The 17,888-nt window shown below is 41.8% G+C and overlaps 1 protein-coding gene across 16 annotated transcripts in view; it reads left to right on the top strand.

The window, feature by feature from the left end:
* Window positions 1-17,888, top strand: part of DOCK7 (dedicator of cytokinesis 7) — a 99,305-nt gene that overhangs the window by 59,534 nt on the left and 21,883 nt on the right. For 6 of the 16 annotated variants that reach the window (XM_040565910.1, XM_040565909.1, XM_040565905.1 and 3 more), the window contains exons 21-33: window positions 335-499; window positions 1,720-1,889; window positions 5,717-5,809; window positions 7,017-7,106; window positions 8,118-8,213; window positions 8,341-8,481; window positions 8,654-8,767; window positions 9,267-9,437; window positions 10,488-10,627; window positions 14,284-14,453; window positions 15,258-15,412; window positions 16,286-16,468; window positions 16,920-17,055. In XM_040565910.1, the coding sequence (XP_040421844.1) occupies window positions 335-499; window positions 1,720-1,889; window positions 5,717-5,809; window positions 7,017-7,106; window positions 8,118-8,213; window positions 8,341-8,481; window positions 8,654-8,767; window positions 9,267-9,437; window positions 10,488-10,627; window positions 14,284-14,453; window positions 15,258-15,412; window positions 16,286-16,468; window positions 16,920-17,055 (1,824 nt within the window). The remainder of the gene's footprint in view (window positions 1-334; window positions 500-1,719; window positions 1,890-5,716; window positions 5,810-7,016; window positions 7,107-8,117; window positions 8,214-8,340; window positions 8,482-8,653; window positions 8,768-9,266; window positions 9,438-10,487; window positions 10,628-14,283; window positions 14,454-15,257; window positions 15,413-16,285; window positions 16,469-16,919; window positions 17,056-17,888) is intronic. The other 10 variants (XM_040565914.1, XM_040565915.1, XM_040565913.1 and 7 more) reach the window with 3 other exon arrangements.

The following is a 17,888-nucleotide window of genomic DNA, read 5'->3' as shown; positions in this document are numbered from 1 at the left end:
CCAGGTGTTATTCATCAGTTAAACAAGGATCTTGTCACCATTGCAGTTTGTGGCCAAAATTGGGCCAATTCCAGGAATCAGGCCTATATTCATTAAATGTTATTAAAATAAGTGGAAAATTATCAATGTCCTCTTCTGGAGATCTACCTGTCGTCTTCTCAAGCTGTTTGTTAGATCTACTTCAAATACCAGCTTCATTTTTTCTTGAGAGATGCTTGCTATACTCTAGCAAGCTTCACCATTTATCCTTTAGAAGGTGGATGAAGTGCATATTCAGAATTTGATTGTGACTATTGTTGAAATCTAAACTGAACTTCTAACTTACTACTTTCAGTTAACCTGGGCCAAGCATCTTTTGAAGCAATGGCATCGATCATAAACAGACTTCACAAGAACTTGGATGGAAACCAGGACCAGCACGGCAGAAACAGCCTTCTTGCTTCCTATATTTATTATGTTTTTCGCCTACCAAATACCTATCCCAACTCGCCATCACCAGGTAGCTCTTTTTTCATTTTATTTCACGTCACAATTTGTTAAAAGCAAGCAGAAAGTGCTTGCTGGCAGGTGCTCTGAGCTCCAATTGCGTGGCTGGTTCCCTGCCAAGCCTTTTTATTAACTTTCTCTATGGTGCAGTGTTGCCATTTAGAAGATGAGTTTAATTACGGTTAGCCATGTCAGAGATTTAACTATTTGATGGTGTTGAGTGTCACTCATGAAGGAGCACAAGGTGAAAATACGGCAAAATACTATTTTTTAAATTTGGTTTCTGTAGAATCATAGGGTTGGAAGAGACCTTAAAGATCATCCAGTTCCAACCCCCTGCCATGCACAGGACTAGATCAGGTTGGCCAAGGCCCCATCCAGCCTGGCCTCGAACACCTCCAGGGATGGGGCATCCACAGCTTCTCTGGGTAACCTGTTCCAGTGCCTCATTGCCCTCTGAGTAAAGAATTTCCTCCCAACATCTCATCTAAATCTCTCCTTTTTTAGTTTAAAGCCATTTCTCCTTGTCCTGTCATTGTCTGCCCAAGTAAAAACGTTGTTCTCCATCATTTTTATAAGCCCCCTTTAAGTATTGTGTTCTGTGGCAAGTACATGGATGTGGTACAGTCTGGCCTGTTTTGCTTCCCGGTTTCCTTCATTAATGCTTCTGGACTTGTATCCCATTCCAGCAAAAGCTGACACACTAGTAGTGGCATCTGAAATACTTGAAAACAGGTGTCTGGGTGCAGGAGGGAAACAAATTAATTCCACCTCTGCTGAGAATACGGGAGGAATCTGTATGGGTGGAGAGATGGTGTGAATGAAAGGCACAGAAAACTAGGCTTTGGAAGGACTGTTGTTCACAGCACTTGCTTCTTGCCTGCTGTGGAAGACATCTGAGGAGGACTGGAAAAGCTGTGTGCTTAAAACTGTGCCCTGTTCTTCAGTGGCTTTCCAGTGTTTGGTCTGGCTAAAGACATACCTCACACTGGCTGCCTAAAGCCACTGGGATCTTCCTGCTTCCCACAGATCAGTGAATACAATAGGATTTTAATCCCATCACCCTGGTGCTTACCATGGAACACCAGGCAGGGGAAGCACGGGGAAGATTTCCTTATGGGCCAGACCTACTGCTTATACGCAGGTTTTGCTGTAGCAGGCTGGTGCAAAGCAGCACAGGATCAAGGCTTTGGCTGCTGGTGTAACAGAATGTTCTTTTTTACAACACCCTAGGTCCTGGTGGCCTAGGGGGATCAGTGCACTATGCCACCATGGCTCGATCTGCTGTACGGCCAGCAAGCCTGAACCTGAACCGCTCACGGAGCCTCAGCAACAGCAACCCAGATATATCTGGGACCCCCACCTCGCCTGATGACGAAGTTCGCTCCATCATTGGCAGTAAGGTATGAATGCACTGCTGCGGGCTTTAGGGGGACTTCAGCATCTTTTATTTAATATCTAAAGAAATAACGGGGAAGCTTTTATGTGTTTTCCTATGAAAAGGAAAAATGGCCCCTTCTCAGGCTCTTCCTGGTGGTTGCTGGTTACATACCTGACACTCTCCTGAAAATTGTTGCTGGTCTCTCTGACATTATAGACATCCTGCCAGTGTTACTTCCACAAGCATGGTAGTCAGGCCAAGAGTCCTTCTGGACTTGCCACTCCAAGACTAGTAAAAATAGAAAGGTTTTACTACCTCAGTTTTCACATGGCCAGCAGCTGTATCCTCTGACCAGCGTTGTAATGTCTCCCCAAACTTTGCATCCCCTACTTTGCCACTCTTTGACCCTTCTTACCTCCCAAACCCAAACTCTCTTCTCCTCTGTGTTCAGCACTAACGGCTGCTCAAATGCTTTCTGTACTTACCTATGTCCGGAGCAGGTACCTTGCACACAGCAGGAATATTTCATGGCCAGACAGATTTCGGATGGTTAGTAACTGGGCCGTAGTCTGGCCAGCTGAGCTGCAGAGTGAATTTATGATGTGCTAACTCAAGCACCCACGATGACTCCCCACACCTTTAGTACTTGCTAAAAGTGGCTTACCAGTGAATGTGGGCAAATTAATGAAGAGTATCTGGTGTGGTCTTACTCCAGGTATTAGGTTCTCAGGGTACATACACATGTTTATGGCATGTTTGGGCCTAGATTCATACTGCTTAGCCTCAGGTACATCGTCCATTTTGGAAGCATGGTTGTCAGGGCTTCCTGTGTAATCAACAGAGAGAAAAAAAGCTCCTTGACAGACTATTTATGCCACACAGGATAGGAATCACATGCAGAAGTGCCTGTCCCCCTCTGGTGTCGTCCAAGTGTGTAGGGCTGCTGCAGTCCCAATTTGAGCACTTCAGTTTTGCACCTAACATAGGTGGTACGAGCCAGGCCAAGCCTTCTGTGTTGGTAAATCCTTACCTGAGAGGAGTGCCTTAGTTCAGTTTGGGTTCTTTTTTTATCTCTAAACTGTGACAACTTACCCAAGATGAGACACTTTCCCACCTGTGTTCCTTGACTCTTTCCAGCATAGATGAATTTCTGAGCCCTTTCAGAGAACTATTACATTTGATCCTGTGGCAAAATCGGTGAAGGTTTATTAATAAAGCCATCAGCCCAACCAGGCAGGTTTGACACCAGGCCTGGGTTTTATAAAAGCAAGAAAAACAGTGTGAGAAAGAGATTGCTAATTTTAAATGAATAATGATGTGATTTTTCTGACCAAATAGGAGGCTGAAGACGTGTGGGTAGGCAAATCATTATTTCTTACATCAAAGTTTGGACTGAAAGTCTTAAAATATTTTAAAGACCACTTCAGTATCTTGCTAATTAAACAACTGTGACCTTTTGTGAAATGCCATAGGCACTAATGTGCATATGGAATTTACACAGGATATCAGAAGCTTTAATATATGCTGGCTTAGTGAATAATGTCACAGTACAAAATTAAGAGAGATTTTCTTCTAGAGGTAGTCTAGGCTTTAAAAAATACTAATGTGTCCATAATTGCTAATGGGAAAGTTTTCTTCAGGATAGCATGATGGTATCAGAAATTAAGCTCGGTCTGACTATACAAAATTTTGGTTAAATGTAATTATTTCTGTTAATGTCAATAAAAACATGAGATACTTCTTGAGATACTGAAATGTGTATAAGGGTGCAAAAATTCCTATTCTGTTTTTCCAAGCAATGATTTAAGCACCTCTACCCAAATAAGGAACTTGCACTTCAAAATGAATCTATCTGGGAGTCTTTCTGCTTTTAGAAAGGACAAATAAGGTTGTTCAATGGAAGTCTTTGGAGTCCAGTCTTGTGTTGTTTTTTCCTGAAATACAAGATATTTGACAGTTTTGGTAAATTTGCTGAGAATCTCGCTCACATCAGCATCATACTTAATTGGGGAAATTCAAATAGTCATCCCCTTTACAGGATTTAGAAGATTTTGGTGTATTTGCATAACAGAGGAGGTTTAGGTTTAGACGTAATAGGTTTAGGTCTTGTCACTTATTTTGCCTTCATTTGTGAATTGAAGACATGTAAATTTTATTCCCTACTAAAGTGAATTTATTGAGTGTCTAAGAAGACCTATGATGAGATTTTACGCTTAGAGTGTTCCTGAAATGTTGGGAATGTGCTGGTAAGAAACAAAAGCTTGTGGAGTTTCATTGCTCTGATAGTGGATTTTCACAGATGCGTGTTATGTACTTGCACAGATCCAGCTGCAGGTTTAAGCCCAGAAATAGAACAGAATTTAACAGGAGTTTTGGGCACTTTGCCAAGCAAAAAGAAGACCTTGTACTCTCTTGTTTTCCAGAGAGGGAAGAAAGCAGGGGGGGAATCTTTCAGACATTTACAAAATCTGCTTCTGTAACCATTGTATGGGGTTATCCTCAGAACCAACGGGATGCTGTGATGAGAAAACACGTGAACAGAAATGTGAGTGTGATAAAGGCATTAGCAGAATTAGACCTGGTTTGACAAAACACAAGCTTAGTTCAACATTTTGCAAAATTTTTTTACTTCAATTCATGGTGAGCGAAATAAAGCATGTCTATGGGTCTGAGCAGGACAGAGAGGTTTGATTTATCTCTTCCAGTAAGTAGCTGAGATTAAAACACTCTCCTTCTGTGTGTTCAGTATATTTCTATCGGGCACCTCAAGCAAAATTACAGCATTGCTGTAATTCGCGTAGTGGATAGCTCAGTGTATTAATGATTTTAATCCCGGGCTCAATCTTTGGGTAGTTTTGTCTTTGTGAGAATAGTTAGGCATGATGGACTTTGCAGCTGGTAATCTCTGTGATGAAATGGGCTGCATCTTTGCTTCATATATTGGGAAAAACCCTAGGCTGGCACAGAAAGTAGGATAAAAGCTCTCTCAGATGAGGGTTGAAAACAATGTGTGGAATTTTTAAGGAACGACTATGGCATTGCACAGCTGCCTCCTCTAGAGCTGGATCCTGAGACCCGGGTATGCCTGCTGCATCCCACTGAATGGTCTTGACTAGGGAAAAGCCTGGGTGTCAAACACAAATTTAATTCTTAGTTTCCTTCTTTCTGAGCGTCTTGAGAGGAGGAGGGAGCCACAGTAATTTTGCACACATGACAACACTGCAGGAGTAGAATTTGGAGTACAAACGAGATCAAGCTTTTAAAAAAAATGATTTTTCAAATATTTTGTTTGGTGAAGCGGGTTGGTTCCAGAAAAGGTATGTCCTCTTTCCTCTGTTTGCCCCAGTGCCCAGAGAAAATGTCCAAATGTCCATGTGAAATCTTGTTCACAGGGTTGCTCTACCAACACTGCAGGATTTCTAGTCCATAAATAGGAAACACTGTGAGAGCTGACAGTGTTTTCAAAGTTTCTTAGTATTTCCAAAGGCTTTGTAGAGCTTATAGTCTGTGAGCTAGCAAATAGTCTACCTTAAAAAAAAAAGATCTGAGAAAAATCTGAGAAATCTGGACAGTTTTTTAATGTCAAGCATTCCAGATAGGGCAGGCTGGGCCAGAGCTGTTGGCAGCATTAATGTGTGGCGTATGTGTGATGAGACACAAAAATAATCCTCTGGACTAAAAGGTCTCAAGAAATTCCTGAGAATTCAAGCAATGTTAACGATTCTAATTGGTGATATGTTTGCAATGTACCCAGTTTGATTGCTTTTAAGGACTACAATTTGACTACTGTATGGCATGCAACATGTAATATTTCTTTCCTTTCCCAACTGCTTTCTATTACATGCTCAGGGTTTAGACCGCTCCAATTCCTGGGTAAACACTGGTGGTCCAAAAGCAGCCCCATGGGGATCCAACCCCAGCCCAAGTGCAGAGTCAACACAGGTGGTGTCTTCAGTAGAGGTTTTTCTGGCTTTGTTTTCCCTGATGTTTCCCTGTAGAATATCTTCTTTTCAGTGCATACTCTGAATTTGGTGGTTTGCTTTTTTTTTTTTTTTTAATATTCCCTGAAAACTTCTTTGTGAGTTTTGTTTTATAAATTAGCATCTTCTCTCCCACCACCTCACTACACTGCATGAAAATCCTTGAAACGCGTGATCGTGTCCCCTCCTTTCATTTCAGTGGTTGCTGGTCTGTGAAATGTAAATGCTGTGACTGCTTTTCTTTTCTTTTTATTTTCTCTGTTTCTCGTTAACGTTAGTTTCGGCTTCAGATGGAGCACATTTCTAAATGGAAACATCAATCACAGCTTCATAGTTTTGTCCATGTTTGCCATTCCTCTCAACGTTGTGAACCATCTTGCCATTTTCATCAAGCATTTAGTATTCATAGTCACATAGTCATGACTGTTTGAGTGGAATATTGTTAAACAAAAATTGATACACATGTGAAATTCTCTCTTGAAAGATGTAAATTTAAGTGCTGGAACCAGTGACTTGCTAGGTCCGATTTTATCTGTTCTGTGTTGCAAAGTATGAAAACTTTATAGCAGCTTCAGTCCAAAGACTTAACTTATTCAGTCCCCATTGCCTGCTGCTTTCCACTGCATGGTTGCCTCGAACATACCTCTCAACTGTACTTGCTTTCAAGTTTACCAGTCTTCCAGAAATATTTAATCTGAGTTCATTTGCACTCACGGCAAATTATTTCCACCAGACATAGAGAGAACCTCAGTGATTTTCTGATTCTCTGTGCCAGTAGCAGCGTCGCCGTGGGGGGTGCATCCCCACGTGCTTGGTCTCTGGTAGATTGAGAGGTATGGCACTGAAATTACGAGTATTACTTCCTTGACATATGCATGTTGATAAAATAGAATGATGAAAAGGTTTCATGCTTTGCAGCATTAAGTGTCTTTGTGCATAAGAACATGCAGTTATTTAAATAGCCAATATGTCAATAAAAAGTACTGTCATTTTGTTTAAACCAGATCTGTAAATGAGTAAGTCTTTGAGAATGCATAAAAAGGTGTAAAGACAGTAAAAGCCTACAGTTGGAACAGTATTTTTGTAAACGTACATTGTCCTTGAGCTGCAAAACACATCCACAGCAAACTTTAATGTCCTGTCATCATTCATTCATCTCCACTCCGTAGGCTACGGATCGAAGTTGTAATCGTATGTCTTCGCACACTGAGACGTCAAGTTTCTTACAAACATTAACAGGACGATTACCAACTAAAAAGGTAGATTTCAGTGAAGACAATTGATATTGTGGGGCAGGGAGGTCAAGTCATTCTGAAAACATGATGCAATCTATTCTTTTATTTATAGCCTGATCCTTTCCGAGGTCATTAGGAACTGCTGTTGCTTAGCACCTCCGAATGTCCAGGCTGTAGCGAATATGAAGTATTCTGACAGAGCTGAATTGGGAAAATTAAAATGATCAGGAGTAGCTTGTCTGATTTAATGTCCACACTGTTTGGAGCCAAAGTATTTCTGGCTTTCAAAAAATATGAATAGCACTGTCTAGACATGTAAATGATACATCCTTCCGTGCAAAATTACAGTGCATTAGATGGTTAGCATTACAAATGTATGCTCAACTCTGTTGTATAGGTGTTAATCCAAAGTGACTCCAGAAAGTGAAGGGGAGTTACTTGGGAAGTGCACTCCCTTAAAGGAGATGAGATCCTATTAAACACGTCAGAAAGACAAAATGCCTGACTTTTTGTGTAATGAAAATGTGATCGCTGACAATGTCCAGTCTGTGGATTGGTCCTTCCAAGAAAAGAAATCAAAAAGCAGGTTCTTAGTGCCGTGTTTCTTTCTTACTGTTTTAAGGCCTTTCTCACAGTAAATATACATGTTTATACAAATTGCTTTATATGTCCACTTTTTACTCCTCCTTCCTGCAAAAATCAGACCAGGCAGAAAGGTAGACTTTTAAAATGAACTAATTTGAGCACCAAACTTTTTTTTTGGGTGGGTGGAAAAATTCTTTTGACACTTGAAATTCGATTTCGGAGCAAGCTGCTGTGAAACGTTTCTCACGTCACATATCATGACATCATCCTTCATTGTTAGTTGGGGATTTCTTTGAGGGATGCCGCCACTGCTGTCATGTTCTCAGTTATTATTTTGCTTAACCTCATTGTTTGCCATACTTCCCATGGATCGTGCTACCATTTCTCATGCGGACTGTTTTGTGAGCTGATGGTGAGGCTCGGACTAACTCTGGATTTGCATCTGTGTAGCTTTTTCATGAAGAGCTGGCCTTACAGTGGGTTGTGTGCAGTGGGAGCGTGCGGGAGGCAGCCCTGCAGCAGGCCTGGTTCTTCTTCGAGCTGATGGTGAGCAACCTGGAAACACTTTGCTTATTGTCTTAAAATCTGTAGTTTAAAACACAAACAGCAGCAATTGAGCTTCCCTCCCTCTTCGTTTCTGTAAGTGACTCCGCTGTAATTTATATTCCTATAGGTGAAGAGCATGGTGCATCATTTGTATTTCGCTGACAAACTGGAGGGTTCGCGAAAGCATCGTTTCCCTGAGCGTTTCATGGATGATGTAACTGCTTTGGTCAGCACAATTGCCGGTGATATAGTCTCTCGGTTTCAGAAGGTAATGGCAAACAATTAAAGTGAGCCCAGGTCAGAACTGAGACACCAGACCTCATGTGTATTGTTTGCTGGTGCCCATACCAGGAATTGTCATTTGAACACATTATATTACCATGCTACTGCTCAGTGTGCTCTTTGTCATTTTCTTTCCTATTTTTTTTCCTTTTCTCTAGGATACAGAAATGGTTGAAAGGCTCAATACCAGTCTTGCATTTTTCCTCAATGATCTATTGTCTATCATGGACAGAGGATTTGTTTTTGGTCTTATTAAGACCTGCTACAAACAGGTGAATGCAGATAGATGTTATGACTTAGCTGTGAACTGTAGCATAGCCTATTATTCTAACTTTCCTTGGACAGACAGTGAAGTATGAACACAGAAATTTTCTATTCAGGTCTCTAGAGCAAGCCAGCATACCTGGTGGTTTGGAGTTTACACCCCTCTGATTACACTCTTACATGTGAATTAAGCATAACTCCCTTGGGCGAATGGACGTGCAGCAGGAAGGAGGAATTATTCCCTCTGCTCGTCATGTTCAGAGTAACTGAACCAAAAATTGTAGGAGGTTTTGTCAGGGAACTCAGGCTACCATGTTTTTTTCAGTGGGCCTGTCAAGCTTAATCAGCAGCAGCACAAAGTAGTGATGTGGATGTGATCGTTTAATGATATTCTTTAGTTCTTGCTTTGGAAGTGGTTTTTGGGAGCAGTGATGGGACAGGGGAGCTGGGGCTGCCTTTATACTCTGTTTTGGTGCTGACTGCAATCTTATGGGTTAAACTTGCCAGGTGTCAACAAAGCTCTATACCATACCGAACCCAAGTAACCTGGTGTCTTTGAGGCTGGACTTCCTTCGCATCGTCTGCAGCCACGAACACTACGTGACCTTGAATTTACCCTGCAGCTTGCTCACACCACCTGCATCTCCATCACCATCTGTGTCTTCAGCAACGTCTCAGGTACCCTTGTGACAGGGATCGTTTGTGAAGATGCAAGTTGAGCTCTGTTCTGAGGCTTAAATCATAGGAGGCAGATGTATCACCTGCATTTTCAGTCTCTGGCTGCTAGTATTGGAAATGTTTATTTAGAAATTAACTTCATTCAAGAAGGAACAGGTGAACAGCTAAGAAGTGCACAAACACAGCTCTCACTTGAAAGGCCCCATTGCCAATGACATGCTGGGGAAAGGTTGTGGTGGAGGGATGTGGGTTATGTGTGGGACAGGCTCGGGAAACCGTACAAGAGTTGCTGGCAGTTTGGGTGATGTGGCTTTGGATACAGCAGTCTTGGTTTTACTTCTTCCTGCAACATCTTGAACCCATATGTGGGTTTCAGCAATAAAAGCTGGAATTGTCTCTGACATCCAAACTTTGAATGTTGGAGGCAAGCATAAGAGTTTTTCCTGCCATGTAGATTTTGACTTACTTGGTCTTATAATGTAAAAAAATAAAAGCCATAGCCATATTCCTGTAGTGTCCAAACATCCTTCTGTACCTAGGTACATAGCCCCCTATTATGCATGAATGTAAATGAGCTATTAAAAAAACTTCGTGCAGTGTTACCCTCTTCTTAGAAAACAAGGGGCTGGCTTTCTGTGCACCGTAGTAATTTGAGTTAACAAGTATGTCATTCGATCGGATTAATTAGTTGAAAAATTAAGTAAACTAAATCAGATTAAAGTGTTCTTAAGGCTGAATAAAAGCATCCATACCTGAGTTAAAAGTTTAACTAATCCACTTTTAAAGGTTATTTGGCTTAACTTCCCTAAGGCCTGCCCTGTAGGTGAGAAGGCAATAATGACAAACAGAATTAAGAGGAGAGCTAGTAAGCTTGGATGTAGTGTAAATAGATGTGCCTAGATCCAAACAAAAAAAAAGTGAAAAGGTAGTTTACGTGGAATAGTCTTTAATTCTGAAAACTGCTTCTGATATGTTTTGTAGACTTCAACTCTCTGTGTTCTAAGGGGTCTTATTATGCATCTTCTGAAACTTGATTTTTTTTTTCCACAGAGTTCTGGGTTCTCCACAAATGTCCAAGACCAGAAGATTGCAAACATGTTTGAATTGTCTGTGCCTTTCCGCCAACAGCACTACTTGGCTGGGCTTGTGTTAACAGAACTGGCTGTCATTTTAGATCCCGATGCAGAAGGGTAAATCTTTACAATTTTTTTTTCCCCAAGAGTTTTCTGTAATTCCAAGTAAATGGTGGATAACAACCAGGTTCTGGCCTGGCCAGAATTGATTTATATTGGTGAGCTGAGAAGGTGAGAAGCCTATTATTTAACTCTGAGAATCTTCTTTCTCCATGCCCCTTGTATTTCTTACTTCCTTACCACTGACGCTGTAAACATGATTCCAGTCACGTTTTTCCAGCTGAGAAAGAGGCAGAGAGGTTCCTACTGGAGCCCCCAGCTGGCCACAGGGACACCTCTGGAGCTCTAAGAGGAAAACAGCTATTCTCAATTGTAACAAACAGATAATTCTCAACATTTAGGAAGTCTCTGGTGCTGGTGGTTTTAAATGTTGTAATGCATTTCACCTGTGGCCCTACCAGCTCTGTGTAAACATAAATTATGCATCAGTGAGACCCCTGTGGGTTACATAAATAGATTAATAGAGTCAAGCACGCAGAGTTAGTCAGTAACTTGCCTGGGTTGTGCAGCAAATAATTTTCTGAAGTAGGAGTGTAGCCTGTAGTCCTGACAGCCAGTCTGTTACTTGTGTTATTTAGGGCTGTATTCTGCCTTACCGCTTTAAAATGGATTTCAATGGAAATTATTGATTGCTTCTGCAGTCCTAAGTTCTCTCGCAGCCATTTTCTCAAGGTGGACCCAGAAATAATCAGCAGAGTCGACAAATACTGATAATTCATGGGTAATTCTGCCCCTTTACAAAGTGGTGTCAGGAGTTAAACATTAATTCTGTTTTCTGTTGGAGAAGAAAGTGATGCCATAAATGAGAATATTTTCTTGTATATGTACATAACACACTGTAGTCCCATTTGTTTGGTCTGAAATGGGAAAAGCACCAAATCTTTACCCATACACCATCTGCAGAAATCCTTTTTGTAGTATAGGGACATCCTGCTCCCTGGTTAGAAATCAGGTCCTGTCTCTGTTCATATTTGCTCACTCTTCACAAACTTTCTGTTCTCACATACCTGCTTCTTGAGCTCTCTCATCTTGATATTCTTAACCCTTAGCTCGGACATGGATGGTAATCTTTGCCCAGCAGCACAAAGGAGCTGTCAGTATCATCTTGCTCATCTCCCCTGGGGAGACAGCTCTTATCGCTAACCCTGTGTAGACAGAAAAAGTCCACTGGTAGTGGTTCAGCTCTGGAGATCGATTTTGACCAAAGCTCCTGAATTTTGGTGAAGATGTGTATCAGTAGTGCCTTAATTTGTTACGATTTTCCGGAATGACTTGTAGTTTGCAGCCTGTTATCTGTTCTCAGGGTTAAACCTTCAGCCTTTTCCTGATAGATGCACCATGTGAAGGATGTCATTCTGTTAAAATCTACTCTTCCCATGTCTGTGAAGAGTTCTAATGGTCAGATAGGATCATTATCAGGTTATTAGTAAAGGATGTAGACATGCTTGCCATTAAAATGTTTTGGCGACCCTTGGAAAAAGCTCGCAATAGTTCTCAGTTGCATTATCCTGCAGCAGAAGTGGAAAGGGATGTCCATCTAGTTGCTTATTGCATTAGAGCTTTGCCTTAGGTCTTGATAAGTGGTGCAGAGACTTACATTTATTCTCTCCCTGCTCTTTTTTGTTCCATTAGCAAAATATGTTACGTTTTAGCTCGCCCATTTTATAAGAGCTCCTTGGATTCCCTTGGACAGAAAAGCTTGCAGTGCCCTGTTGCCTAAAGGTGATGCTTTAGTTAGACCCCTCTGTGCTAGGTGTTGTGCAGTAAGAAAACATATTACAGCCCTCCTCCAGAGCACTTGCAGTCTAAAAGATGAGACAGCATGTGGATGTGACAAAGCAGTCTAATTTGACAGTTGCAGAAGTGGAAAACAGAGAGTGAGGTCAGGCAGATAGAGCCTGAAGAGATTTTCTCTGCTATCAGTGCTGTGATGCTTTGATTATTCAAGCATAATAATAATTGTTGCTCATTTCATAGTGCCTACATTGCCCATAATGAGCAACGTTACAGGTCAGAAGTGAGAAAATCAAAAATTGGCCCTCAGTATTCACTGACAAATGTCATTTTTCCAGAAGCGTGTGTTGTTGACCCAAATTCATGCCAGGGCTGAGAAGTCGGAGGGGCCGGCTGGAGGGTGGCAAGATCGATTCATTGCATTATCAGCCAGAAAGATAGCAGGTCACATTTCCTCCTCGATACAGATCAATCTACCACAGTACCTGTTCTGTTCAGGAAAAGGGGAAAAATATCCATGTAGCCCTAAGTTTTAATGACATTGCCTTGTCTGAATGTGTTTTCCCTGTACGTAGCTCCATGGCCTGCAGGATAGCTTCCTTTTAGCTGTTCACACATAGCCTAGATGCCGCTCCTTCAGAATAACACACAGACTTCTCTTTAACCTTAATTTGAAGGAGTCGGTCAGTTATATAAGCATTTCCTTCCTAGTTTAAATGATAAACAGGATCTCATTGACAATGCAAACAAGCAATTGTAGGATTTATCTCAGCTTGATTAAAAAACAAACAAACAAACAAACAAAAAAAAAAAACAGAAAGAAGTATAGCTTCAACTAGCTAATGACCTCCTAACCTCTGCTGGTGTCTTTATAATCATTTTAACCCCCCGACAACCCAGTCAGAATCTCTCATCTTTTTTAACCAGAACTCAACTCTACTTTTCAGGAAAGTGGATACTGCCTGAGATTCGGCCCTTGTTTTAATACCTCAGGTTTGAACACTGAAGCTTATGTTTTGCTACTGCATAATGTATGAGCTTCCTTGGCTGCTTCGTGCATGGGGTAGAGTTGTCTTCCTGGGCTGGTTTGCCTCCAGAAGCAAATAGCCATAGAGACACATGCTATTTGCTCTGGGAGAGTTTTGCCTCTGTGTGGTGCCTGAGGGGATTGAAAGGGGCAGAGCGAGTTCTTGAGAGATTCAGAGGAGTTTGTGTTCACAAGCCATGAGCACCACGTAGGCTCACGCAAGGTGTCCTGCAAAAGGGAAGGGTGCTGGGGCTCTGCCGTGATTTGTATCTTAATAATAGGGAAGGCCACTTCTTGCTGTTTTTTCCTTCTACCCCTCCATTTCTGTGACATTTTTAATTCAGAGTTACTGATCTGTATGTAGTCTACTGTTTTGACTGAATAATTGCACGTGGGTTCAGGGAACTGAGACAGAAACTTACTGATCATTTGATAAAAGCAAAGTTCTGTCTTAGGAGGGCTTTTCTCTGTAAATAGTGTTAAATAGAAACAAAAAAAGAACACTACAAATAGTTTCACTAAACCAACTGTCCTCTCAAGTTTCTCTCCTTGTCTTCTCTACTCCCCAGGTTCTCCTAACGTTTTCCAGTTGATTCAATCCTTCAACATAGCAGAAGTTGGGGCTTTGTTTTTGTATGGAAAATATGAGTGTTCACATTATATTGCGTGTGCACCTCAGCAAGAGATTTCTGTACATTTTATGTGGCATGGGCAAAAGCCAGCCATTTGTAAAATCCAGGGGAGATCAAAGAATACGCGTAATGGCGGTTTAAGTGAAGTTAAAAATAAAAACCGGGATTTTTTTTTTCTTTTTTTGAAACCTCTCAGTTACAAAGTATAGTTTGCTTTGAAGGTATTAACTAATCTGTGTGACCCAACTCTCTTTTAACAGTTTATTTGGATTGCATAAGAAGGTCATCAATATGGTACACAATTTACTGTCCAGTCACGACTCGGATCCACGGTACGCTGACCCGCAGGTAAAGGCCCGGGTTGCAATGCTGTACCTACCTCTGATTGGCGTGATCATGGAAACCGTGCCTCAGCTCTATGACTTTACAGGTATTTTACATTCTGTGCCTTGAATATTCATCTGCTCACACGATTTGAGTGCTTTTTTTTTCTTTCTAAAATTGAACAACAAATCCCTTTGCTGTTGGATGAGTTTGTTTATATTTCTGAAGTATTCGTAACTTTGACATGTTTTTGAAACCACACTTGCAAAATATATCCAACAGTATATCCAAGTTCAACAACTGAACACTCAAAAGCTGCATTTGCCTACTTGTTTGCATGAAGTGAAAAACTAGTAATGCATTTTAGTTGCCATCTGGCTGTTGTCTGTATGTGCCCAGCCAGCCTCCCTGCTCTGACCGGCTTTAGAAGTCATTCCATATACTGTACAAGTCTCAGAAAAATTACAAAGGATAAGCAGACTGTGCTCTATCAGCAGCTCGTTTCAGGTGTGCTTTGCACAGTGTCCTGCAGAACCCCAGAGGTGGGATGCATCAGTTCAGGGCAAGGGAGTCTGATCTAGAGTAATTTCAAATTGGGAGTCATCGCTGTCCTTTGAGTTTGATGACGTAGTAAAGCTGCAAGTAAGGATTTGGAGTGGAGTATTCAAAGTTGTAAAAAGTCTGTTTTCAGAAGGGTTCTAGATACTGAAGTTGTGTAAGTTGCATTTGAAGATGGTTATTTTCTTTGCTTTGCATAACCTCATATAACAGTCAGTCCTGTATACTGCAGGACCCTATCTGTGAGTGTGATGATTTTCAGTTTGCATTTCCAGACAGTTCAATGAAACAAGTGCTGGGGAGAGCCACTTTGAATTTGGGGATTAACTGGGATGCACATGTTTCTTGGCAGAGAGTCACAACCAGCGAGGGAGGCCAAGCTGCGTCGCTGTTGATGATTATGAAAGCGAGGGTGGCAGCATGATAAGCCAGACAGTTGCCATGGCCATCGCAGGAACATCGGTCCCTCAGCTCGCCCGGCCCAGCAGTATTATACTCGCCTCATCGGTACAAAGCTATCCTGCCTATTCCTTGACCCTCAGCCTGTGTCAACAAGCAAATATTTACACATGCATGCCCTGTAGGGCTGATCAGTGAGCGGTAGGGACTCATATCAGTTTGTAGATTTGGGTGTCACACAGGGAGGCAGAGGGTGAAAGACAAGTGGGAACAAATCACGTTTGCATGTTGCCGTGCCATTCTCACAGGGAGTATAATGAAATGCCAAGCAGGGATAAAAATCAACAAAGGTCAGAAAATGGAAGCATTTTCTGATAAAGATTCTCTTTTTCTGAGACAATCTGATAAAAGGTCCATGAAGTGCAATGGCCATTATAAGTTCTAAGTGAAAGATCTAAGTCCCACCTAGTTTAAGACATAAATGGGTTATTTCCCTTGTTCTCTGCACAGGGGAGGGAATCCCACAGATTCTGGTAGCAGGCAGGTCCTTCCATTTCTTTACTCCTGCCTCAGGACCCCATTTTGCTGGTACATGCACTCAGAGTGAAACGCTGTTCTGGATGAGAGAGACCCAAGTACATACATGAGAAAATGAGTGGAGCTCCTCTGCCTACCTGTTAACCTGCTGCATGTTATTAAAGGCATTTTGAGGGATGTGGGTCTTCGCTGGCTGAACAGAAAGACATTCCCGTAACATGATGAGTTTGCTTCAAACATACTGTGGCAGCTCCTCTGAGCTGTTAGGTTGGGAAGGAGAAATGTGTATCCCCTAATTGTTAGTAAAAAACATCTATTCACTTTGTGTTCCTATCTGGTAATTATTGAGGCCAGAGTGGTAGCTTGTGAAGATCCTTTTAGTGAGGATTCAAGTGTTTGGACATGAAATCCAGTGTGGCAAATGTCTTGACCTGTCTGTTTCAGAGTGGCAGGCAGCACTCCACCTTCTCAACAGAGTCCAGCCGCAGCCTTCTGATCTGTCTCTTGTGGGTGCTCAAGAACGCCGATGAAAGTGTCTTACAGAAGTGGTTCACAGACCTGTCAGTATTGCAGCTCAATCGCCTCCTGGATTTGCTTTACCTTTGCGTATCCTGCTTTGAGTACAAGGTACTGCTATTTAAACCTTGTGAAGTTTCTTCTAAGGCTTGCAGAGGAACTTTACACTCCAGTCCTTTGCACAACTCCAGAAAGGCATTTCCTGTAATCTAAATCCCAAGGCTAAGCATTTCTCTGTGCAACCTCTAGCCTTCTTCCACGTTCACTTTTCAGCCATGTAAGTGTGTCTGACTCCTTCCATTTCTTAGGCAGTTTCTGCTGTTTGCCACTCATGTGGGAACTGCTGCAGGGAAAGGGGATAGCTCTTGGCCATTTTGCTTGCTCTGTTGATGAGAGCTTTCCGTAGTGATGCTGGAGTCTGGGTAGATTATCTAGCTAGCAACTAAATCTGTGTTCCTTTCTTGCTGTATGTCTTCAGACAGGAAAGATATTTTGAGATGTTATGCTTAGAAAATAACCCAGGTTGAAAGACTCTTTCTTCATTGTCATTTGAAACTTGCAGGGCAAGAAAGTGTTTGAAAGAATGAACAGTTTGACATTCAAAAAGTCAAAAGACATGAGAGCCAAACTTGAAGAAGCTATTTTGGGAAGCATAGGGGCAAGGCAGGAAATGGTCCGAAGAAGCAGAGGACAGCTAGGTAAGTAAAGATGTCTTCTGTGCTCTACCCTTTTTCCAAAAGCCACTACTCCCATCCCCAGTGATTACTTGCATATGTCTGTGGCGTGGGATACTACCCATCAAAATCTGCAAAGAGGCCCTTAGAAAATGCCATTTGTAGTGTGAAGCATCCTTCACTGGGTCTGCAAAATCTCTGCTCATTTTTTGAGTTCAATCTGCAGACAGTTGTTACTAGATTGCTTTGGTGTATGCATGATCATGTCTTGTTTATGGGATATTCTTGCCTGAACTTCTTTCACCATAAGCATTTTTCAGGACCACCTTCTAGTATGTCCTGTGCAGGGATCAGAGCAGAAGACAAACTGTCTGATCCATCTGAAAACATCTGGATATTTGTACTAATTTAGTGAGACTTGAAATAGTCAGTAGTTAGCATAACATTCATCTTGTGATGATGCAACTTATTTTGTTTGGGAGAAAGAAGGGCCAAGGGATTAGGACAAGAATCAGAACTGGCCACAGGCTTCCTGATACATGTTAGCCCTTATTATGGGCTACATTAAATAAATATTTTAGAGGCATAATTAATGAATCATTTCAGAGAGATGGGGACCTTTGTACTTTTTTTTCTTTTTTCCAAATCTGGCCCTCATTGCCTTTATCACTTACCTGGGACATTGAATGGTGAAATTCCCCTGCCCTCCCAGCAGTGACAATAAAGATAGAAAGGCTGTAAAGTAGGAAAGGGGGGGGTCTCAGCGCCATCGTGGAGACGCTACTGTGTGTCGGCTGAGGACAGCAATGTCACACTGCAGAGGGTTGCCTACATCGGCCCCTTTTGTAGCCCAAGGA

This window comes from Cygnus olor, chromosome 8, assembly GCF_009769625.2.
Source record: "Cygnus olor isolate bCygOlo1 chromosome 8, bCygOlo1.pri.v2, whole genome shotgun sequence".
Lineage (NCBI taxonomy): Eukaryota > Metazoa > Chordata > Aves > Anseriformes > Anatidae > Cygnus > Cygnus olor.
Note: the sequence above shows the minus strand (reverse complement) of the source record. Positions and strands in the feature narration are given on the sequence as shown.